Genomic DNA, 24,369 nt, shown 5'->3' with positions numbered 1-24,369 from the left:
TGCAGGACCTGTGCGCCCGCCGACCTGCCGCAAGTGCGCTCCACGCATGCGCGGTGACAGCTTCCGGCCGGCAGCGATGGCGGTGGTCTGGGACTTTGGCGTAAGGGACCCAAAGAAGGCGCGCGGAGGCAGCGGTGAGGAGGAGGAGGAGGATGAAGAAAGAGGAGGAGGAGGAGATGCCGACGAGTTTACGCTGGACGAGGTCCTGCGTCTCGGCGGTACCAAGGTAAGGGGAAGGCGAGAGGCAGGAGAGAGCAGGAGCACGTGGCGGCTCCTCCCATAGCCCTTCGCCGGGGGCCGGGCCCTTGCGGGGCGCGAGGCGTTGCGGGGAGGGGGCGTGAGGCCTCGAGCTAGGGCCCCGGTAACGGCCGTGCACTGCCGCCCGCAGCAAGATTACGTGATGCTGTGCGCCGTGGACGAGATGGAGGAGATGGTGGACGGCGGCAAGAAGGACACGATCGACGACCTGAAGGAAGGGGAGCTTGAAGCGTTCGTCAGCTCCCTGGGGCTTGACAAGTACGCAGAAAGTTGCCAGGTGATGGAGGAGGAGAAGGGTGAGGATGGTGGCAGTGAGGAGAAAAAGAAGCCCTCAAAGAAAGAGAAGAGGAAGAAAGAAACTAATTCTTCTTCATTGGAAGAGAAAAAAGTCAAGGGAAAAGCAAATGGCATGAAAGAGAGCAAGAAGCAGCAAGCTGGTGGTGATCAGGACCAGCGCCTTTCAGCAAAGAAGGAGAGCCTGGAGGAAGACTTTGAATTTCATGTAAGGCAAGTGATACTGATCAAACCAGGGGCCAAATGGTATGATCTAGAATACACGAATGAATACTCTCCAGAGCCACAAAACCAGACCCTTCTCTCCAAGTATAAGACCTTGGCCCAAAAGCTGTACCAACATGAGGTGGAGCTGTATAAGAATAAGACTGATTATCAGAAGGGGGCTTCTTCGGCCTGGATGAAAACCGTTGTGTCAACGGGCACCTTGGCAGACAGGATGGCAGCCATGACCCTTCTCATTCAGGACAGTGCTGTCCACAGTCTCCAGTTTGTTGAGAACTTGGTAAACCTCGTAAAGAAGAAAGGCAGCAGGCAGCAGAGCTTCATGGCTTTGGATACTCTCAAAGAGCTTCTCCTTTCAGATCTCTTACCAGACAATCGAAAATTATGGTCTTTCTCACAGCGGCCATTTAACAACATAGAGAAGATGTCGAGTGGCAACAGGGATTCGAGAGACAGACGGTTGATACTGTGGTACTTTGAGCATCACCTGAAACTGCAGGTGGCAGAGTTTGTGCAGGTGTTAGAAACACTGAGTCATGATCCTCTGACGGCAGCAAAATCCCGAGCACTGGTGGTTGCCCATGAGCTTCTCTGTAACAAGCCTGAACAGGAAAAAGTTTTACTTGTTCAGCTGGTAAATAAACTGGGAGACCCTCAGAACAAGATTGCCACCAAAGCCTCTTATCTTTTAGAGATGTTGCTTCACAGGCATCCCAATATGAAGGGAGTAGTGTGCAGTGAGGTGGAGATGCTTTTGTACCGGCCAAACATTAATGTGAAAACTCAATATTATGCCATTTGCTTTCTAAATCAGATAGTCCTCAGTCACGAAGAAAGTGCCTTGGCCAGCAAGCTGATAACATTGTACTTCTGCTTTTTTCGGAACTGCATTAAGAGAAAAGACGTTGAGTCCAAAATGCTCAGTGCTCTTCTCTGCGGGGTAAACAGGGCTTACCCTTATGCCCAGACTGGTGATGAGAAAGTGAAAGAGGAAATGAACACGCTGTTTAAAGTTCTGCATTTTGTGAATTTTGGTACCAGTATCCAGGCCCTGATGTTACTGTTCCAAGTGATGGACTCTCAGCAGACTGTGTTGGATAGGTACTACACAGCACTCTACAAGTAAGTGGCAGGTTTGCATTGTTGATCCATGTGTCATTTTATGAGGCAGTCAGTGTTAAAGTTGTAGAAACACTTTGCCTTTAAGAACTTGAGTTGTGCATCTTATTGGCTAAAACTGTCTGATGTTTTGTGTGAGGCAGAAGAAAAGGCTTGTCATTTCTTTGATGTAACATGGAGGTAAAACAAATGGGGGTGATAGGTCATAGAATCTTAAGGGTTAGAAGGGACCTCAAAAGATCATCTAGTCTAACCCCCTTGCCAGAGCAGGGCGACCTAGAGTAGGTCACACAGGAACCCATCCACATGGGTTTTGAATGTGCTTTTCATCCTTTGGACCGTTTTCTGAAAGTGCCATGTTTTAATTCCAGATACTATTTGAAACTAATGGGTAACTACTTGTTTTGAAATAACTTTTAAAGGTGCTGTGGCTTAGTCACATAATAGCCTAAAATTCTATTTTCCTTTTTTTGCATATTGGGGTAGGGAAATACTATGTTACAAACTGTTTATATGATTTAATTTGTACTTTATGTTGTAAAAGTACCTGTTTGGGTGGGTTTTTTGTCCCAGCTTATTGCTTAGACCCTTTGTAAGATCCTTACAGACTTCTGTTTAGTTGCTGAAATTTTTAAAAGGGAGCTTAAGTTCCCTTAGAACATGCAATGTGTTTAGGGACCTTCTTGTTACTTTGGTGTGTCGTATATATATCTACAAGTACGACACAGCTGTTGACAGTTCAGGGTTGATGCTAATTGTTTTGAGTATCAGGACAGAGGCTGCTGACGGTCTTCTAGATGGCACTGTGAAAAATGTAGATTATTATTGTTAAAAGCCATTATTCTCCTATGTGTGTTATAACAATCAGCAATGTTTTCTCCTGTGTGTTCTACAGGAAGCTTCTAGATCCTGCTTTAGCAACCTGCTCAAAGCCATCCCTGTTTCTTAACCTTGTCTATAAATCTCTGAAGGCAGATGTAGTGTTACGGCGCGTGAAGGCTTTTGTGAAGAGGTTACTTCAAGTCACTTGTGGACAAATGCCACCCTTCATTTGTGGAACCCTCTACCTTCTGTCTGAGCTCCTGAAAGTAAAACCAGAGTTAAGGGTCCAGTTACAGGATCATGTGGTATAAAATTATTTCTTTATCTCATTGTTTTTTTTCCTTAAGCACCTTTCCCCAATCTGATTATTAGTAACTCGAGTATTTGCTAATGTGTTATGAGAGAAAGCACCTGAACAATTATAAGTACATTAGAAGTCTGCGTGGATGAAGGTGTTTTAAGCATTGTAATGGGTATTATAGACTTCATTTGTAGAAAGAGGATTATTTGCTAAGTGCTGTATGAGTGAGCAGGTGAACATTTTTCAACCAAAAGCCTTGTTAGAACATGCCCTGTTGGATTATTTTGTCACTGCATTCTCTGAAGAACAGCCAAACAGGACTGGATATTTTTTTCTTGTGTGATGTAAGCTATGAAGTTCAGTTTTAAGTCCTGTATCAAGGCCAGAAATCTATATTGCTTAAAACATTGCCCATAATTTGTTTATATTTTTATAAGCAGCTTGTTAAAAACTGTATGTGCATTTTTCTAATAGTTCAGAATAAAACTGGAAAGGAAAAGCTGTTGGCTAACATTTTCTGTTTAGGAGTCGGATGATGAAGAGTGCTTTAAGGATCAAGAAGAGGCAGAAGAGGATGAGGAAAAATTTGTGGATGCAGACAAAGAAGACAAAGGCGAAGAGAGGACTGCAACAGAATGTTCTGCTAAAACAAATGATTCTGATTCAACAGCCTCTTGGGTGCATCATCTGAATATGGGAGGTAAATTAACACAAAAATGCAATTCTTTCAACTCCTAATGTTCCATAACAGTGATGTGTTCATCAAGACTTGTAAAATTAAATGATTCCAACATTATTTTAGTTTATGGAATTGAAGTTTGATTCAAAGCAGTGAGTCAGAATAATTTCGCTCAGCAGTGATGAAGAGGCTGTATGAATCTGCTGGCATATTTCACTTCAAGCAGTTTATTGCATCTGTGCCTCAGCAATAAACAGGCTTGGTTTTTTTGCTTCCCTGTTCAAACACCTTCAGTGCAGTCTAGCCAAGGCTGGGATGTGTGACTACTTATTCACTTGGGAAGCTTGGTAAAACAATTTCTCTAGCTTTGAATCTGCTTCACTCTCTCCTGTGCCCCTCAGGCAGGAAGAGTGGAGCTTCCTATGATCCCATGCACCGAAGTCCTTTATACTGTGGTGCTGAAAGAACAAGCCTTTGGGAACTGAAGAAGGTAGGGCATTCTTGTGTTGCTGTGTTTCTTAGCGTATCCCTTGTATTGAGAGAAGGAAGTTAACTGGAATATTCTTGGAATAGCTACCTGGGTAGCATAGGAGAAAGTTTAAATGACACATTGTTCAGCTTTAAGCTTGTGTATGTTACATACAATGCTGATATTCCAGAGTAGGGAAAAGGAATTTTTTAGTGGAAGTTGGAGAGGAATAATCTTTTTTGAATTTGGATCTTTGCTGTGTATCACTAAAGCTTTTTAGTGTTAATTTAATCAAACTGTGAGAATGTATTTAGTGAACATAGAAGATTAGAACTCAGTTTGTTCAGTTGTTCGAGGGCAGAGCACATCAGCCTTGCACTATATGGGGGCTGTGTGTCATTTAGTGAGTTACAGAGTGGTCTTATGACATGGTGTTGTCAGGAGTCTGGTATGTCAACATGAGTAATAATTGATTGGTTTTTAGAGTAGAAATAAATAAGTGGTTCGTATTTTTCAGCTTTCTGAACATTTTCATCCATCTGTGGCCCTATTTGCAAAAACAATTCTAGAAGTAAGTGCTTTTCCTAGTCTCTAACTTTTGTGTGTTTGCAGTATTTTGCCATTTGAAAAAATACATCATAAAGCCTCTCTGCACTCTGCAGGTCACTACCAGCTCTACAGCACTGTAGCATACACTCAAATGCAAAGCTTTTCATGGAATTAAAATGTTTTCTGTAAAAGAGACTACTCATAGAAGTAGTGGTAGGAATGTGGGTATTATATGGTTCTTGGAGCTTTTTTAGAGTTTTGGTGTTTTGTTTAATGAAGGGTTTTTATGTGGGGACCCTAGCTGTTGAAACAAGGTCTTTTCTAATACTATTGGATATCATGTCAAAATTACACAAGTCTACATTTAAAATATTTACTTTTGATTTGAATGTATGTTATTTAAATAGTGCTGGTGTTAACTGTGGTTAGCACAGTATACTGCAAGACAGTTCATTGCTGAAACAAACTGAAGGAAGTGTCTTTTAATTAAGAAAATACTGAAACTCCAAAAATAATAAACTGTACAGGAGTGTATTAACTGGTCAGGCTTATGTGATGAAGTATCTCCTTTTTAAAGTGTAGTTTACTGTCGTCCTTGGACTATTGGAGTCCTCTGTGTTTAGTTGCCATCTTTCTAAAATAAAGGCCTTCAAGATTTTTATTTTTTTATCTTCTCTCAGGGAAATCCCATTCAGTACTCTGGTGACCCTTTGCAGGATTTCACTTTAATGAGATTCTTGGATCGCTTTGTGTACAGAAATCCCAAACTCCATAAAGGCAAAGGTATGAACTTCTCTATATGTATTAACAGATGATCTTGATTACTGATGGTGACCACATCCTTTCTCTCAGATTGCCAAGTAACCTTTTGTGCTTGTGAAGTATTTGGGGTGCATGTGGTGCAACAGAGGAGTGGGTCTTCAGGACTGCAAAAGAGGTATCTGCAACTCAGAGCCACATGACAGTCACATACTGGTGCCTCTCATGTCCACAGTGCAGAAACTGCTAACCTAGTGGGAATAAGAAAAGTGATAGGGGAATGTAAAGACTGTCAAGTGGTTGAGGTTGGAAGGGACCTGTGGAGGTCACCTGCTTAAGCAGAGCCACCTAGAGCAGGCTGCCCAGATGGCATTTAACATGTACAAGAATAGAGACTCCACTTTCTGGGCAGCCTGTGCCAGCACACAGTCACCCTCACAGTGAAAGAGTGTTTCCTGACGCTCGTGGGGAACCTCCTGTGTTTTGGTTTGTGCCCATTGCCTCTGATCCTGTCATGTGCACCACTGAAAAGTGCCTGGCCCTGTCTTCTTTACACCCTCCTTTCAGATATTCATATACATTGATGAGATTCCCCCCGCCCTCTCTTCTCCAGACTGAAGACTCCCAGCTCTCAGATTTTTCTCACAAGAGAGATGCACCAGTCCCTCATCATCTCAGTGGCCTTTCACTGGACTGTCTTATAAGTCCATGTCTGCCTTGTACTGGGGAGCCCAGATCTGGACCCAGAACACCAGTGTGGCCTCACCAGTGCTGGGCAGAGGAAGGATCACCTCCCACCACTTGCTGGCAAAGCTCCTCCTCATGCAGCCCATGATTACCATCACTCTTCTTTACCTCAAGAGCACATTGCTGCTCACCTTCTTCTTGGTGTCCACCAGCACGCCCAGGGCCTTTCCTGCCAAGCTACTCTCCAGTTGGGCAGTCTCCACCATATATTGGTACAGTGGGTTGTCCCTCCCCAGGTGTAGGTTTTTCCACTTGCCCTTGTTGAACTGCATGAAGCTACTGGCAGTTCATTTCTCCAGCTTCTTGAGGTGCTTATGGATGGCAGCAAAACTTTCTGGCATGTCAGCCAATCCTTACAGTGTTGTATCAATAGTAATAAAGTAATTTGTTTCTGATTGTGCTCTGTTACAGAAAACACCAGCAGTGTGGTAATGCAGCCGAAGAAGAAGCAGTGTATGAAAGATACGCAGAATCTTGCAGGTAAGCCAGCCCCTTTTCAGTGACGGTTATGATGGCTAAAATGTTCTTGGCTGGTTGTTGCTGACATGTGCCATTTTGCACTGTTGATGCTCTTTCTGTTAGCAGTAAAAGGAAGTCTTGTCCATCAGGATTGAAGTGGTGGTGCCTGCCATTCAGGGTCAGGTCTGATTTTCTTGTAAGGGTACATGGAATCTCCACAGCTGAGACCTTGGATCCATTGAATCATTTTAAGAACAACTCACACAGAGAAAGTCAGTTAGCTCAGCTGTTAGCCTCCTGAGCTGTTAGCCTCCAAAAACACTTTGTCTTCTACTGTAGCACTCTGCTACACACCAAGTTTTGTTCAACACCTTTCCTGTCTCTACTTTTTCCTCCAAATTGTCAATTACTTTCTATTGTAGCAATTTCCTTTTCTTAGGCAGTGCATAATGATGATAATACCTTCTGTTTAGCCATCCCATTAAACATATAACAGTGTGTCGTGGTTTAGGCCCATCAGGGAACAAAGGCCACGATTAGCCTCAAGTACTGAAGAGGCTGAGAATTGCTCAAGGGCAGGTTAATTGCCGCTTAAGGTTCAGGACAAAACAGACCAGGCTACTCGGTTTGGGGAAGAAAAAACAGAAAATAATTTAATGCAACATCAACTAAAACATACCCACAAAAACCCAAAACATAACCAAAACGAAACAACACAGAGGAATACGTCAATGAAGAGTCCAACCAGCCTTTTTAAGAACACCTTCCCGCCACACCTCCCCTCTTCCCGGGCTCAGAGCCCTGATCCCGGGGTTTTTACCTTGCGCCCCCCTGAACGGTTGGGGGGGGCAGGCAGTGGAGGTCTCAGTCAGTCTGCTCCCAATAGCTTCTGCTGTCTGTCCCTCCTCAGGACGGGTGAACTCCACACCAGTCCTCCCTGCGAGTCCGTGGGGTAACTCACACGCATGGCAGCCCTGCACGGGCTGCTCCGACGTGCACCCATTCCAAAGGCTGCAGCTCCTCTCTGCCTCTCGTGTGGGGCTGCTCTGCGGCGTGCAGGCTCTCCGACACGGCCTGGGCCATGGCTGTCTCCCCACACAGTCCCTCGCCCGTCCGGGCTCACTCACATGGAGCTGCTGGTGGCTCTCAGTCCTGCCACGGATCTCCACAGGTTTCAGGGGCACAGCTTGCATTCTCGCCACGGCTTGCAGAAGAGTCTCCGGTCTACTGCTCCTCCTTCCTTCCTCCTCTGGCTGAAGGGTCCGCGTGGTCGCCTCCATCTTGTATCCCTCTTACACCTCCTGACCCGCATTCCAAATTCCCGTCCCCTAAATAGTGATCGCAGAGGCGCCAGATTGGCCCAGGCGGGCCGGAGGTGGGTGTGAACCCAGGAGCCGGGGGAGGGTCCGCAAACTCTTTACCGGGTCTTCACTGCAACCCGCTCCCCCTGTTACTAAGCCAAAAGCTGCTCCTTGCTAAACCAGAACACAGTGAAGGACAGTGATACTGAAAACTGCACACCTTGTTTTCTGTGCTCTTTTTGCTGTGACCCACATATGCTTCCCATACCTTCTCTTATACTTAACTATCTTTTTTCTGCTTTCCCCCAAAAGAAAACACACCCCCTAGGTAAAGAGTAAATTTGCAGTCTTGCCTAAAAAGTTTAGAACGTTTTTACAAATTCGGTTGTAGCTGATAATGGTGATCCCTTAGGGGGAAAAAGATAATAAAAGCCCTAGAATTTATTCCATCTAATGATATTTGTAGTTAGAAGAGAAATCTGTTAGGGTACTAACCTCAGGGGACATGGATTTGTAAAATACTAACGAAATTTTCTACTCACAAACATGCCATTCTTGTGTCTCGTATCCTAGTTTTATGAATAATGTGTTTTAAAATTTTTAGAAGTATCTAAAATTATATTAAAAATATTTAAAACGTAGGTTAGTGGTTGGACTCTATGATCTTAAAGATCTTTTCCAACCAACCATTTCTGTGATTCTATGCTGTATAGTGCTACTGTGCAGTTAATGCTTTTGTTTCCAAGTTATCATACAATCACTTGTGTTCTGTTTATTATGATTGAAAAATGACTTTAAATCTCATAAAATTGATTTATATAATGATTTAAATTATGTAGATTACATCATACATTGCCACAGTTGCAGCTACTGTTAAGGATTAGTGTAAGGTATCTTTGGCACTGGTATTTTGCAAAGAGTCTTCCTGCTTCCAGAAAGAGACTGTCTTGTGTCTAGTCACGCAGTTTCCAAAGACTAAGAACAGTATTTGGTGGTAAGAAAAACAATTAAAAAACAGAGTAAACTGTCAGTAAGACCTGTTGCTGGAGTACAGAAAAGGTACTATCTTCTATGGTGCAATCTCTGTAACCTGCCCAGGGATGTGTTTTGCTCCAACTTTGGGTCTGTTGTGTTGCACAGAGGTTTTAGTTACATGGATTAGCTGATGTACTTTTACTGATACATGGTCTATAGCTATTATCGCTTAAGGTAAGAATTGTTACCTCAAATGCATTCCTTAGTTTATTCTAAATTGGAGGAGCAGACCAAGTATTTGGATTTGAGGAATCTGAGTGTCCTACAAATGAAATGTCTGTTAGAAAAATATTATATATTCATATGGATACGAAATTCTGCATGTGGTGTACGTCATTGCTCTGCCGAGGCTTAGAAAACTGAGATTGCAAATCCTCTGGTACCTTCTACCATTCATTTGAAGAGTTCTTCTGTGAGTATGCTGACCTGGTTTCAGAAACTTGGACCCTTGTCACTTATAAAATATTGTAATTTGTGCCCACTAGATAATAAAAGCCCTATTGGTTTACTTCAGAGTTGGAGGAGAGAAGGGAAATGTATGAGGGTAAAAAGCTTCTCCTGGGGAGAACCTGATCAATACTCAAGTCAGTCTGCTGTTGCAATGTCATGTTTTGTCTCAGTTCCTCAGAAGTGGAGTCAGGGTGAGGCTTGACCCATTCTTTAATGTGCTCAGTTGGTGTGTGGGCCTGGCTTGCAGCGGCTGAGAGCATTCCTTCTGGCAGGAGTGCTGGGCAGAAGCACTTCCAGTGTTTCAGCACATAACAAATTTACCTAACTTGTTGGGGCTTGGACTAGATGATCTCTTAGAGGTCCCTTCCTACTCTTGATAATCATGTTATCTTAACCTTTTTTTTTTTTTTTTAATGCATTCCTATTGCAGGTGATTGCAAAAGCTCCCTTGATGATATATTGATTAGAACCTGGATAGGGCTGTACCTCCTGTATTTTCCTGTAAGATCCACTCATATTTAAGTATCAGTATGATTAGTATCAGAGAACTGTTGGGTTGAAGAGGTTTTGAGATGAGCTCCACATTATTTACTGGATGACACACTGATTGTCTGCCTGTGTATGCTGTTTAATCTTTTAAAAAAATAACAGTCATTTCAACTTGAGGTAAAACCAGTTCTTTTCTTGTTTTTGCAGTCAACAGTAAGGAATTTCGTGCCAAAGATGAAAGCAAAATCCCAGTGGATGAAGTGTTTTTTCACAGGTAATGAAACACTTGTGAACATTAAGTGTTGTTTTTTTAATGCACTACCATCAGGGCCCATTACATTTCACACATATTCACAAGTATTTCAAGTGTTAACAAAATTTGGTTAATTTGAATGACTTGTGGTGATAGTACTTTCATTAGAACATCATTTCAACGTTCACCAAAAGTGCTTAGAAAAGAACGTCCCTTATGAACATGGTTAATCAAGTGCTTGTAGTCCACAATTAAGTAATAAAGAGGCCTGAAACAATGGGTAATGATAAATGTCTTGTAGGTCCTATGCATTACAGATGTATTTTAAAAACCCCAAATAATACCTTGTTTATGTTACTAGCATCAAAACTTACTAGAATGGAGTCACACAGAAGTTGTCAGTGGAGCTAATTTAATGTTTGTTTTTTATTATTCATAGTTCTTTCTGAGTGGCTTTCTTTTCAGTTTATGATATAAAAATGCAGCTGTAACACTAAAATTGAAGTGACATTTGGCAAATATTTGTTCTTACTAGATCAAAGTACTGGCTACCTGTGAGCGTCTCCTTAGGAAATGAGTGTTTGAGTTAACTTTATTTTGCTTAATTCACTTTGTGGTTTGTGGGGGTTTTTTGTATGTAATATATTCATAGCTGTAGGATTTTTTAAAATGTTTTGAAGTATCAAGTTAATGGAACTTACTAATTTTAATTAATCATTATTAAAGTATTAATGAATATAATATAGATAAATGAAATAGTGGTATTAATTTTGAGATTAAAGAAAAGCAGCTTAAAAACGTGCTCTTGCACATGCCTGGAATTGCCTTCAGTATTTGGTGGTCCTTTTAACATGAAGTGAAGGAGGCAAAGTGGTATAAAATGACTGACAGAAGGTAAAACTAAGTACACAAAAGAAGAGTGCTACAGGGGAAAACTTAACAGAATTGGTGAATCTCCTTTATGTATCTATTTTTCCCCCGATTAGATTCAAGTTGAAATGGATCCTTTCTCCCTTATCAGTATAAGGCAGATTTTCATTACTTTCTTGTGCCCTCTTATAAATTCACTATGTTCAAAATAACTTCTGTCATAAGGATCATCACGTGTAGTTTTGTGTTTGAGAGCAATATGTTATTTCAGATTTTATTCGAAGTTTGATAAGAGGAAAGAGAAACAAAAGCGTCAGGATGATGAAGAAAGTGTGGAAGACGTAGATGATGATGAATTTGAAAGAGCATTGGGTAAGGTGATGTTTTTCTGTGAAGTAATTATCCCAATATTTCCTGCTGTTGCAAATTACTAATTTATTCTTTATAGTGTATATTGAATAAAAGAACCAGATACAGGAATATAGAACTTAAAAAAAAAAAAAGCTTTCCAGTTCTCATTTTATGGTACTGCAGCCATCAGGGCATACTACCTCACATAAGCCAACTGTATGGCCATCTTGTAAAAGAGGTCTTGCTCTCACTACTCCAGTGGCATTTGGCTTGTTTAAGATGTTGGCAAGTGCCTGATTTTGAACATTGGCCCATGAGTGGCAGTTGGTGACTTTTCCCGATGTAGTCTGAAAGTTAAGGAACTTTTTCCAACAGCATGTAACATTTGCTCCTCTTCTTTCTTTACTGCTTGGCCTTTTTCAGTCTTCTTTACAGTCTTCTCTCATTGTTCTTGAAGTCTTTCATGAGATTATTTGCTCAGTTAGATCCTGGGCAAGCTTCTGTGGTAGTCTTAGCTCCTCCTGTAGCATGTACTTTGCTTTAGAATTAGCCTATGACTTATTCCAGAATCTCAATTTGTTAGTGTGCCATAAAGTGTCTGTTGTTTTATGATTTCATGCTTTACTTACACAGTAATATATGTATTTGGAAAAAAAAAAAAATCCAGTTAGCTCTCCACAGCTGTTTTTTTGTACAGTGCGTATTCAAATCTCCTAGAGCAGGATTCTTCCTTAGAGAGGCAATTCATATGGCCTTAGTTATGACAAGATTCCGTTACTGATTGTGTGTGTTGTTTTATTGGTAGCATCTCTTAATCAGCTGACTGTCTCCGAGAATTTGCTTCATAAATTCAGAGACTTAAATTAAGGACCCTCTAATGTTAGTGTTTATTCTTTGAAACAGAACAGCTGTAATTTTTCAGATTTTGATTTTCCTACTAATTCATGTAGCATTTTGTTCCTTAATGAATCTTAGGATAGGACCTTTCAGCCTCCAATCTGCTTGCATTTCTGTCAAAACTTCTAGTGAATACTGAAATCTGAAACTTCACATACAAACTAGCTGGCAGGACGTTTGCTTGGGGTATCTTTGTTGAGTCTTTGTTCTCTCTGAGTTGGAGCAGGTGGTTGAGACCTGTGACACCTCACCTGCTGACTGAGTTTGAACCACTGGGCAATTATGTGTCTGTATGCTTCCCACATCATCTCCTCCTGGCCAGAAATTACATCCTGAATAAAAGAAAATGTTCATTATTTTTCAAAGAAATATTTTTTTTTTCCCAGAAGAAAGTCCAGTTAGCTTTAGGTAACTGTTCTATGGAGCATTTTTCTATGGGATTATGAACCCTTTGGGATCAGAGCCCTTTGTTACTGATGCAGGTCATATAAACTGTTCAGGAAGATGATACTTAACAATAATATATTTTACAATGACTTAATATTTCTTTGTGTGACTTTATTTTCTAGTAATAAACATTTCTCCCCTCTAGATACATTCGAAGCTGCTGAAAATGCCATTGATGCTGGCCAGGATGACCTGGATTTCGCTAGGTAGGACTTCAAAATTAGTTCTTATATCTCTTGTTTTAATACCTATAGAGAGTTTTACTCTGCAAAATTGGATAGAAGTTTTCAAAGACTTAAAATATCACATTGCCAAAAAGGCAATAGCAGCTGAACGTTGGGTAATGCTGCTTTGCTGCGTGTCCCATAATGGAGCATCATGATCGTGTGGTGCTTACAGTCTGCTGGCTTGACATGTGAGGCCTGTAGTATTTTATTTATACAGTGTAGTGACCCAGTAAACAAGGTGAAACCTTACTTGTTTGTCACTGTCTTGGATTTCTTACTTGAGAGTTATCCAGTACATAAGTAAGTGGAATGAGGCATAATGGTGTTACTGCTGTAAGGACCGGTTGTAACTGGGCCAACTGCAGTAAATGAACTATGAAAACTGAAGAGTTCAGTCCTCAGGAAGTCAGGTTGGAAAAGACCTTTAAAGAGTGTACCCTCAGCAGGTTTGCTGATGACACCAAACTGGGAGGACTGGCTGATTCCCCAGAAGGCTGTGCTGCCATTCAGCAGGATCTCGACCGGCTTGACAGTTGGGCAGAGAGGAACCTCATGAGGTTCAACAAGGACAAGTGCAGAGTCCTGCACCTGGGAAGGAACAACCCCACGCACCAGTACAGGCTGGGGGTCGAACTGCTGAAGAGCAGCTCTGCAGAGAGAGACCTGGGAGTCCTGATTGATAATAAGCTAAACATGAGCCAGCAATGTGGCCCCCGTGGCCAAGAAGGCCAATGGCATCCTGGGATGCATCAAGAAGAGTGTGGCCAGCAGGTCAAGGGAGGTTCTGCTCCCCCTCTACTCTGCCCTGACGAGGCCTCATCTGGAGTCCTGTGTCCAGTTCTGGGCTCCTCAGCTCAAGAGGGACAGAGAACTTCTGGAGAGAGTCCAGTGCAGGGCCACCAAGATCATCAGGGGACTGGAACATCTTTCATACGAGGAAAGGCTGCGGGAACTGTGGCTGTTTAGTCTAGAGAAGAGGAGACTGAGGGGAGATTTTATTAACGTTTACAAATATCTAAATGACGGGTGTCAGGAGATTTGAATATCCCTTTTTTCTATAGGGCAAGGGGTAATGGGATGAAGCTGGAACACAAAAAGTTCCACTTAAACATAAGAAAAAACTATTTCACTGTGAGGGTGACGGAGCAGTGGCACAGGCTGCCCAGAAGGGTTGTGGAGTCTCCTTCCTTGGAGGTCTTCAGGACGCACCTGGACATGTTCCTATGTGACCTGATCTAGGTGAACCAGCTTCCGCAGGGGGGTTGGACTAGATGATCTCTAAAGGTCCCTTCCAACCCCTACCATTCTATGATTCTATGATTATGGATTCCAACTGTAAATGATTAAATAGCCTGTTTTACTTAAGTATCTGCAATACAGTTTTCAAATCGGCACAGAAACTTTTTTTTCTTGAGGTGAAAGGAGAATTAAAGTTTAAATTTCCAGTGAAACCTGAAGGTATTTTGTGATCCAGACTGGTGTGAGTAAAAAAATAGCAAAGAGAAAGACAAAAAAAACAAGGAACCATCTAGTACATGAAAAATCATGTTTCCTTAAGAAAAAAAGAAGTTGTATTTCTTCATTTACTGGAGTTGCTGGTGATACCAGCAGTTTGTGTGTGTTGTGCAAAAGACTTTCTGAAAGGGAGCAAAGGTGCATAGGAGATAAAATACTGAAGCTGACATTGCTGTTAATTTCAGAATAGGATTCTCTGCAGAACTTCTTCATATGATTGAATTCTGTAATACAGTTCCCTATGCTGAAGTTGAAAACATACTTGAGTGCATGGGTCTCAGCCTACATTTACAGCAGTCTGCAGCGACGCTGAACATTTCTAACATTAGTTTTTGCTGGTAGATGATGATCTGGACACAAACAATATTTTGCCAGATGAAGTACTAAGCTTGTTACGTGGGTTTTTTGGCTTTTTTTTAGTAATATAAAAAAGAAAAACAAAGGTGGGAAGAAAGGCCAAAGAAGTGAGGAATCTGGTGCTGACTGGGAAGATTCTGATGATGAATTCAGTGATCTGGATGATGAGGAAGTCTCCTTAGGAAGCATGGAGGAAGACTTTGAAGAGGATATAGATGAAGAGGGAGATGTGTTTATGGATATGTCTGATGATGACAACAGCCTAGGTAAAGTACCATTTATTGTTAAAAAAAAGCAAGAAGAAAAAGCTTTAAAAATAGGTTATCTAATATGTAATAACATATATCAATTCACATTTGGTTACCTAGGTGGGAGGTTTGACTTTTAATTAAAGAAGTGAGAAAAGTGCTTCTCTGGACAATGAAGTCTCAAGAGAAACATTGCTGGTACAGAGCGGGAATTAAGCATCTGGGTATAAACACTTGCAAACCAGACACGTTTCTTTCATTCCGAAAGCATTGGCAATAAGAAAAGCAGCTTTGTACACAAATAATCGGCTACAGTAGGCAGAAATATTAAAAGATCTCAAAGAGAAAATTTTTAAAAGGCAATCTGGTACTTGATCATATTTTTATTTCTTTAGACCTAGTTATAATATTTTTGCATGATTCTTATGCGTGAGGTAACTTTTATTGAAATTGCTGTCTTTTAAGTAACAGCTTACTCTTCTAATACACCTATGCACCCAAATTTTTATTACTGCTGTAACAGTAATTGATTGGTGCACCTGCATGGTTTTACCTTCTCAACTGAAAAGCACAGTTTACACAGTATGTGGCTGGAAAAGCACAGATTAATAAAGTACTTCAACAAATCAGGTCACAGGAAGAATACTGAAGGTAGAGGAGGTAAACTGTTCATACAGCTATTGATGCATTCATCTTTCATGGAATTATTATTTCACCACATTTAGCAAGCAGGTATTCAAGTTTTACATTACACCTGCTTTTAGCCTTCATATATTTTTTTTCTGTATCTCGGTATCATGTTTCATTCCTTTTTGGGTGGGGGGGTGGGGAAAGCACAAAGAATGGCACACCACTGACCAATTTTTCAATTGTCTCAGCTGGAGAAATCCCAGATTGGGTTGTGTGCTGTGTTTTAGACATTTTTTAAAGACAAGACTTGGACGATGATGACAAATATGCCTAAAAAGAAATTTGAGTGTCTGCTGCGCTTTAATAAATGTAGGTGGTGTGACAATGAGGGATTGATGTATCTTTTTTGTTTTTTCCTGTCAGACGTAAACAGTGACAAGCTTGTCAGTAAAAAGGGCAAGAAAGACATGAATTTTGTGGGATCACTTGCAGGTAAGGAAACAGTGCTGTGATTTTCACCTGAAAAGGCTTAATGCAAATAGAGAGTCTGAAAAACTTGGGAATCAGAGGGTTTTAGTGCAGTAGATTATCTAAACTTTCAGATCTAGGTTTGTATCTAGGTTTGTGGAAATGGAAGGGAGGTTGAATTGGGCCACACTGTTTGTTTGGAGGACAGAGTGATGAACTGCTGTTGAAGGACTGGGAGTGAAAGGAGGAACTTTTGAAGGAGGGATGGAGTAGTACTGGCAGTTTGTGCCTCTACTACAAATACCTGATGCAGAGATTTGTGTTTAGTTCTTGGTTGGAACTTTTTATTTCCCTTTATTTTTTAGGAGAGGTAGAGAATAAGGTTTCTAACACAGCTATTTTAGATGGTCTTATTAAATAAGTAATAAAACCCTGCTTTGTTTTAGTGTCTTTCTGAACTTGAAATTGTGTCTCATATGAATGATACTTTTTGTTTGAAGGATCCAAACAAGGAAAGAAGAGAAAACTCAAGGATGCCTGTATACTGGCATCTGCAGAAGAGGTGAGTTTGATCAGTGGTTAGCAAAAAGTGATCAAGCATTTTACCTGTTTCTTTGTAATCAAGTACTAAAATTTGTCTCTTTAAAGTTTGGCTACCTGCTGGATGAAAATGCTGGGTCTAAGTTTGACAATATCAGCCTGAACGCCATGGCCAACCGAGATAATGCAAGTAAGTACAATGCTACAGAGCACAGATAGTTGTAATGCTGGTTCTTTCTCTTCAGATCGTTTCCCTAAAAAGATGTACCTTAACTGAAATACACACACAGTGTCACACAGTAGGTGACAGTAGCTCGATGTCAATAAGACAACCTTCTTAGTTACAAGAGATGCCTGGTGCTAGTATTAACTGTGACTCCCGTTGGGAACAAGCCTTCAGGAAAGAGAAAGAAGCGATCATGTGGCCTTTTCACACTGTGAGGACAGGCAGTTTGCTGTTTGTTAAGGGCTCATCTGAATTTTTTTCTGATAGAGCATCCTGGATTCTTGTGAAGCGAAGGCGTATGGCATGGTTGTCTTTACCTACTGGAGTATTTCCTTGCAGTGTCAGTGGAACAAATGGAGTTTCCCAGAAATGATTACAGTGTGTATATACTGATTGAATAATGATTCCTTTGTAGAGCTTTTTACAAGGCTTCCTGGTGTCACCTGAAAAATATTAACATGAGCATTCGAACACTGTGTGCTCCTATCACAAGCTTGTCTAGCGTTAGTAAAACACAAAGCAATGGCAATAGTGGTCTTAAACTCCTTGGGAAATGCAAAAAAACCAAAACTTTCTTTGGTGTCAAAAAAAAAATCATCAGCTTGCGTTTTATTAACGTTTATAAATACAACAGCCAGGTTTTAACTTTTACATGATTCATCTGTGTTCCACATCACGGTCAGAGGTATCTGTCAGCTCCTCAGGTCTCACCTCTCCTCTTACAGATGCCAAACAGATCCAGTGGGAAATAGAACGTGACAAATGGCTTCACAACAGAGATGTGAAAAGCATCATCAAGAAGAAACAGTTCAGGCACAGAGGGCTGAAAAACAAGTACAAAGGCAAGAAATCAAAAAGATGAGCTGGACATTTTAGTGTGGACATTTTTACAACAATGATTCTAAAATATTTTTTTTATTGAACACACATCTTTCTTACTTCAGTTCTTGCTGCTTAACCATGTCATTTGGTCCTTCTCCCTTATGCCATGAATGCCAGACCACTCATTGGATTTGTAATACGCTGAAAAACAGGAAAATCCACGTCAGCTTTAAGTTAGACATGCCTGAAGTCGAGCCATTTTGTGGCTCATTTTGTTGGATGCATAGTCCTGCAGTTCTGAGGACTCTATCCAATGGTCTGACCCTCCAGCCACACCTGTGCATAACAATAAACACTTCTGTGGTGTCTCCTGGGCTAAGTTTTAAGCAATAATGAAACCGGTTTTATAATAAAATGCAAAATTCACCCATTCTTCTGAAGCCAACTACTACAAACCTACCTTCAAGGATTGATGGAAACCTCTTCTGCATTGCATAGCTGAAGTCTGAGAAGAAACAGAAATCACAGTTACTTTACTCAACATATTTTAAGACATAATTAAATGAACTATTTTTCTGACTCGATTAGTTTTACCTAAATTTGTCTGAGCTCCTCAATTACAAACACCATTAAATAATGTGACCTGAATTTACTTTCTTGGCAATTGTATCGGAGACTATTCTGGTCACTTGTGTGGCCCTGTCCTCCCAGTGTTTTCTGGGCCTCCTCACAATTTTGACAACCAAGCTCCAGATTCACAGGGAGCTGACTACCGCGCATAGGTGGACATACAAATGAAAACTGGGAAAACTGTTTTGTTTCCTTACGCAGCTTTAGGTGTTCACTGAATACATCTGTAGGCTGCTCTGGCAACCCAGTAGGAAATCATGCAATGGTAGCTTTATGACATTTTAGTGATTTACAGGAGCTCCTCAAAGGACCTTACCAGTGCTAGTACTAGCACAAGGAAAGCTGTAAGAGTCTCATTCTGAGCACCCTGAGCTGTTAGATGAGCTCACTGTACTTTACAGCACTACACAAGCTACAGCTTAAGAAAATCTTCAGCAAAGGCATGTGAGAACTAGTTCCTAGAACAGACATGGGGAAGAAATGAGAAGCCATCAATGCTCAGCACCAAGTTACTACACTAGGCCGATACCTCTATTCTCTACATTTGGGTTATGTATTTTTTAATAAAAATGCAATAGAAGATAGCTTAAGCATAACAAGCCTGCCAGCATCTGAATCTGGAATAAGAAATGCAAACTGATGTGGTGTAGGTGAAGTTCATCTTGAGCTTGGTGTAAGACCACCCTGCTGCTGAAACAGGCCCCTGTGCATGGAGCTGCCTTGGGCCTGTCCCTGTCCCCATGGATGGCAGGACTGGCTACCTTCTGCAGGCCACAGCTCTGTCACAGTAGCACTGCACCCTGCAGAGCCCTATGAGCATGAAAGGGCAGTGCTGCACAGGGCAAATCTTGCAGCAACTGAGCTGGCGCTTGGCTTGTTCTTATGTTACCTAGGCACTGAGGTGTAAGTGAGAGGCCCGAGGGACTGGAACTAAATACCACTGTCAGACTGATGCTGGCTGCCTCCTGCTAGATGGGTCTGTCGTCTACCTGCAAAATGTCAACGTTTGACCTAAACAGGACCCAGGGCATCCGTTCAAGGGCTGAACACGAGAGAGGCCTGAAGCAGGATTGCGACAAGGTATATTTGTACTGCCTGGGGTAATTGACGCGGACTTTGAAGGAGTCAGAATCTGAATCGCGCAGACCCTATGTCCACCTGTGTCAATTAAAAAAGGGTCTAAAATTGCTCAGCTTATACCATTTAGATCTATGGTGCCAAATAAAGGAGAGAAACATAGAGGGAATGGAGGTTTTGGATCCACAGGTGATCCTAGGATCCTATTTGCAATGGATATTCGTAAATCAAAGCGTGAAGATCTGGTCTTACTAACCGGTCCAGATCATCAGCAGTTAAAAATACAAATGATTTTGGACACTGGGGCAGATGTTACTATTGTAGCAAAGTCTCTTTGGCCTGTGACATGGCCCTTGGAGAATAAGGGTGGAGGAATTTTTGGAGTTGGAGGTATCCAATCAACTCAAATCAGTACATCGGTTATTAGCTTCACAATGTCAGATGGTTCAGAGCCCACCATGTGTTTTGAATGTTAACGTTGCCCTAGTTGGCTGGGATATACTGAGCCAACTAGGAATGAGACTGACTAACCAGCATTTTTAGTTGCGACCACTGGGGGACAGCCAATACTTAAACTTCGATGGGAAACTGACACTCCTGTTTGGATTGATCAGTGGTCGCTAACATCTGAAAAGCTGTCCACAATTCACAGTTTAGTAGAAGAGCAATTAGAGAGGGGACATACTGTTCCATCTACAAGTCCTTGGAATACGCCTATTTTTACTATTCGTAAGAAAAGTGGAAAATGGCGTTTGCTTCATGGTTTAAGAGCCATTAATGCTGTAATGAAAGACATGGGAGCCTTACAACCAGGGTTACCCTCACCAGTTATGCTACCTGAACTTCTTGATAATTGATTTAAAGGATTGCTTTTTTACCATTCCTTTGCATCCTTGATGGCCGTGAAAAATTTGCCTTTACAGTGCCGTCTGTGAACAAAGCAGGAGCCAGCAAGATGTTATCATTGGGAAGTGCTTCCCCAAGGGATGAAAAACTTGCCAACCATTTGCCAAATCTGTCATCTACCTGTGAAATGTCAACATTTGACCTAGACAGGAGCCAGGGGCTGAACACCAGAGGCCTGAAGCAGCACTGATCAGTTCCTGCCTCCTTTGCAGCCAGCCTCTTTTTCTAGTCCCTGTTGGAGCCGATGCTGTCCCAAGGTGCGGCTTTGTTGCTGGTGGTTAACACGCTGCCTTCCACAAGTTCCGCCACGGCTTGGACTTTGTAAAACTAAAATCACAGCTTGTTCTGTAAGGGCTGCCCACGGGGAGCCTCCCAACAAGTGGTGGCTGCACACCCACACGGCCACAGGCCCAACGCCTCAACCCAACACGACAGCTTTTCTGGACGAGCCCGCAGCTGGCCTTTTCTACATGTGTATCCCAATATTTGAATGTCCCGCCCCCCATTGCTCTCAGTGTGGTCTTCAATAGTCCATTGTGTCGTTCAATTTTTTCCCGAGGCTGGTGCATGATAGGTGATGAGATAAACCCATTCAGTGGGGTGCTCTTTGGCCCAGGCATCTACGAGGTTGTTTTGGAAGTGCGTCCCATTGTCTGATTCAATTAATTCTGGAGTGCCATGTTGCTAGAGGATTTCCTTTTCAAGGCCCTGGATGGTGTTCCAGGCGGTGGCATGAGGCACAGGATATGTTTCCAACCAGCCGGTGGTCGTCTCCACCATTGTGAGCACATGGCATTTGCCTTGGCAAGTCTGTGGCAGAGTAATGTAGGCAATCTGCCAGGCCTCTCCGTATTTATATTTCTGCCATCGCCCTTCATACCACGTGGGCTTCCACCGTTTGGCTTGTTTGGTTGTAGCACATCTCACACTCATGGACAAGCTGTGCAATGGTGTCCAAGGTTAAATCCACTCCTCAGTCACGAGCCCATTTATAGGTGGCATCTCTTCCTTGATGACCTGAGGTGTCATGGGCCCACTGAGCTAAAAATGACTCCCTGCTGTGTTACCAATCCAAGTCTACCTGAGCTACTCCAATCTTTGCAGCCTTGTCCACTTGCCGGTTATGCAGATGTTCTTCTGTGGCCCTGTTCTTAGGTATGTGGGCATTTACATGGCACACCGTCACAACTAGTTTCTCCAGCTGAGCAGTGATGTCTTGCCATACTGGGGCAGCCCAGACGGGTTTGCCCCGTTGTTGCCAGTTGTTTTCCCTCCATTGCTGTAACCACCCCCGCAGAGCGTTTGCCACCATCCATGAGTCAGTGTAGAGATAAAGCCTTGGCCATTTTTCTCGTTCAGCAATGTCTAAAGCCAACTGGATGGCTTTTACCTCTTCAAACTGGCTCGATTCACCCTCTCCTTCTGCAGCTTCTGAGATTTTGCATACAGGACTCCACACAGCTGCCTTCCATCTCCAGTGCTTCCCCACAAGACGACAGGACCCATCAGTGAATAGGGCATCTTATCTTCTGGAAGTTCCTCATATGATGGGGCCTCTTCAGCACATGACACTTCCTTTTCTGGTGATATTTCACTGTCTTCACACTCTGGCCAGTTTGTGATCAATTCTGGAATTCCAGGGCGGCTAGAATTTCCTACGCGAGCTCATTGTGTGATCATTGCGATCCACCTACTCCGTGTAGTGTCAGTTGCATGATATGTGGAGGAGGCCCTCCCTTTGAACATCCAGCCTAGCACTGGCAGTCGAGGTGCTAGGAGAAGTTGTGTTTCCATGCCAATCGCTTCTGACACAGCTTTATATGCTGCCAGTATCTCCTTCTCAGTTGGAGTGTATCGGACCTCGGATCCTCTGTATCCCCGACTCCATAACCCAAGCGGTCGGCCTCGAGTCTCCTCAGGTGCTCTCTGCCAAAGACTCCAAGAAGAGCACATTTTTAACATCTGGTCCTGTCTGGACTGGCCCAAGTGGCATCGCATGAACAGTCTCCTGTTTATTTTGTTCAAAACTTTCTTCCATGTCACATGGTAGAGAGGGCTCACAATCATACTGTAATTTTGAATGTGCATTCTCCAAAACCCCACAACACCTAGGAAAGCTTGTGTTTCCTTTTGGCTAGCTGGGGGAGACATGACTGCAATTTTGTTGGTCACATCTATTGGGATATGGCAACGTCCATTCTGCCACTTTATTCCTAAAAACTGGATCTCCTGCGCAGGCCCTCTGACCTTACTTCATTTAATGTCAAAACCAGCCTTCAGAAGAATTTGAGTTATCTTCTTCCCTTTCTCAAGAACTTCCTCTGTTGAGTTGCCCCACACAACAATGTCCTCAATGTATTGCAGGTGTTCTGGGGCCTCGCCCTTCTCCAGTGTGGCCTGGATCAGTCCATGGCAGATAGTGGGGCTGTGTTTCCACCCCTGCGGCAGTCGATTCCAGGTATACTGAACCCCTCTCCAAGTGAAAGCTAACTGGGATGTGCGTTCTACTGCCAAAGAAATTGAGAAGAATGTGTTGGCGATGTTGATGGTGGTATACCATTTGGCTGCCTTGGACTCCAGTTCATATTGGAGTTCCAGCATGTCCGGTACAACTGCGCAGAGTGGCGACCTGACTTCATTCAGGCCACAATAGTCCGCTGCCAGTCTCCACTCTCCACTAGGCTTTTGCACTGGCCATATGGGGCTGTGAGTGAGTTTTGCTGATCACCCCTTATCTCTCCAACGGGCGAATCAACTTATGAATGGGAATCACTGAATCTCTGCTGGTGCGATATTGCTACTGGTGCACTGTTGTGGTCGCAATTGGCACCTGTTGTTCTTTGACCATCAGCAATGCCACAAAAGAAGGGTCCTGAGGGTCCGGGCATGCTGGACAGTTGTTCAATTTCCTCCGTCTCTTCCGGGCATCTTTCCAGGAAAAATTACTTCTTGTAACCATTTTCCCCCGTAACTCTCGTGCCCATGCCCTTAAGGCCCAAGTAGGTTGCCCATGCCGTTTGTTCATGTTCTCTCCCTGGTCCTGCAGGTAAAACCACAAAGCACCTGGTGTTGTGTGCCCTCTGTATTCCCTCTCTTGAACAGAGGGACATCTGCTCCTAATAGCTGAAGTATGGACTCAGGCAGGTGGAGGGCAGGACATCTCTTCTTTGGATTGCCAGAGCTCTTGTGACATTTTCTCTACAGCTGAAACGACAGCCTGTAGGGAGGAAGACAGATTTCCTTCATATTGCCAAAGTTGGGCATCCATTTCCCCCACCGTTTTCCCCTCGCCTTCTTTCCAGGAGATGACTGCCAATGAATTAGCATAAGATGATGGTGCACTTTGTAGAAATCTTCGCCACATAGATCATGTGCACTGGACCTCATCTGGGTCTGTTGTTGACTGCTCATTACAAATCATTTCCAGCACAGCTAACTCCCTCAGGTACTGGATACCTTCGTCCATTGTGGTCCACTTGCCAGGGTGGCATGTGATATCTTCTTTGAAGGGATATCTTTCCTTCATGCCTGACAAAAGTCTTCTCCAGAGGCTGAGGACTTCTGTCTTTCTTCCAATTGCCTTGTCAATGCCGCCATCCCAGGACAGGGAGCCCAGCTGCCTGGCTTCCCTGCCCTCCAAGTCCAAGCTGTTGGCCCCATTCTCCCAGCATCGGAGCAACCAGATGACAATGGGCTCACTCGGGTGGCAACTGAAATCCTTTTGCACTTCTTGCAGTTCACTCAGCGACAAGGACCGGGTGATTATCTCTGGCTCTGACTCTTTCTCCCGCTCCCATGATGACCCTAGTTTATCTTCATCCCTCATGTCGTGGTTTGGCCCAGCTAGCACAGCAGCACCATGACAGTCTCTCGCTCGGTGCCCCCATTCACCCCCACCCTCGTTAGGATGGCAGGGGCCCCAGCAAAATGGGAGTAAAAAGATAAGCAA

At 42.9% G+C, this 24,369-nt stretch overlaps 1 protein-coding gene across 1 annotated transcript; it reads left to right on the top strand.

Annotated features, from left to right (window-relative positions):
* The first annotated feature begins 63 nt into the window (after window positions 1–63).
* LOC104550898 (CCAAT enhancer binding protein zeta) lies at window positions 64–18,386 on the top strand. Its single transcript, XM_061991120.1, has 16 exons — window positions 64–226; window positions 389–1,899; window positions 2,792–3,023; window positions 3,545–3,719; window positions 4,100–4,188; window positions 4,685–4,738; window positions 5,397–5,499; window positions 6,634–6,702; window positions 10,164–10,230; window positions 11,351–11,451; window positions 12,920–12,980; window positions 14,937–15,139; window positions 16,175–16,243; window positions 16,720–16,781; window positions 16,868–16,949; window positions 17,711–18,386. The coding sequence occupies exons 1-16, from the start codon at window positions 77–79 to the stop codon at window positions 17,845–17,847; spliced, it is 3,165 nt and encodes a 1,054-aa protein (XP_061847104.1). The 5' UTR covers window positions 64–76; the 3' UTR covers window positions 17,848–18,386.
* Window positions 18,387–24,369: the final 5,983 nt, after the last annotated feature.

The sequence above is a fragment of the Colius striatus genome, chromosome 2 (assembly GCF_028858725.1).
Source record: "Colius striatus isolate bColStr4 chromosome 2, bColStr4.1.hap1, whole genome shotgun sequence".
NCBI classification, from domain to species: domain Eukaryota; kingdom Metazoa; phylum Chordata; class Aves; order Coliiformes; family Coliidae; genus Colius; species Colius striatus.
The sequence above is the reverse complement of the archived record's forward strand: the minus strand, read 5'-3'. Positions and strand labels throughout refer to the sequence as shown.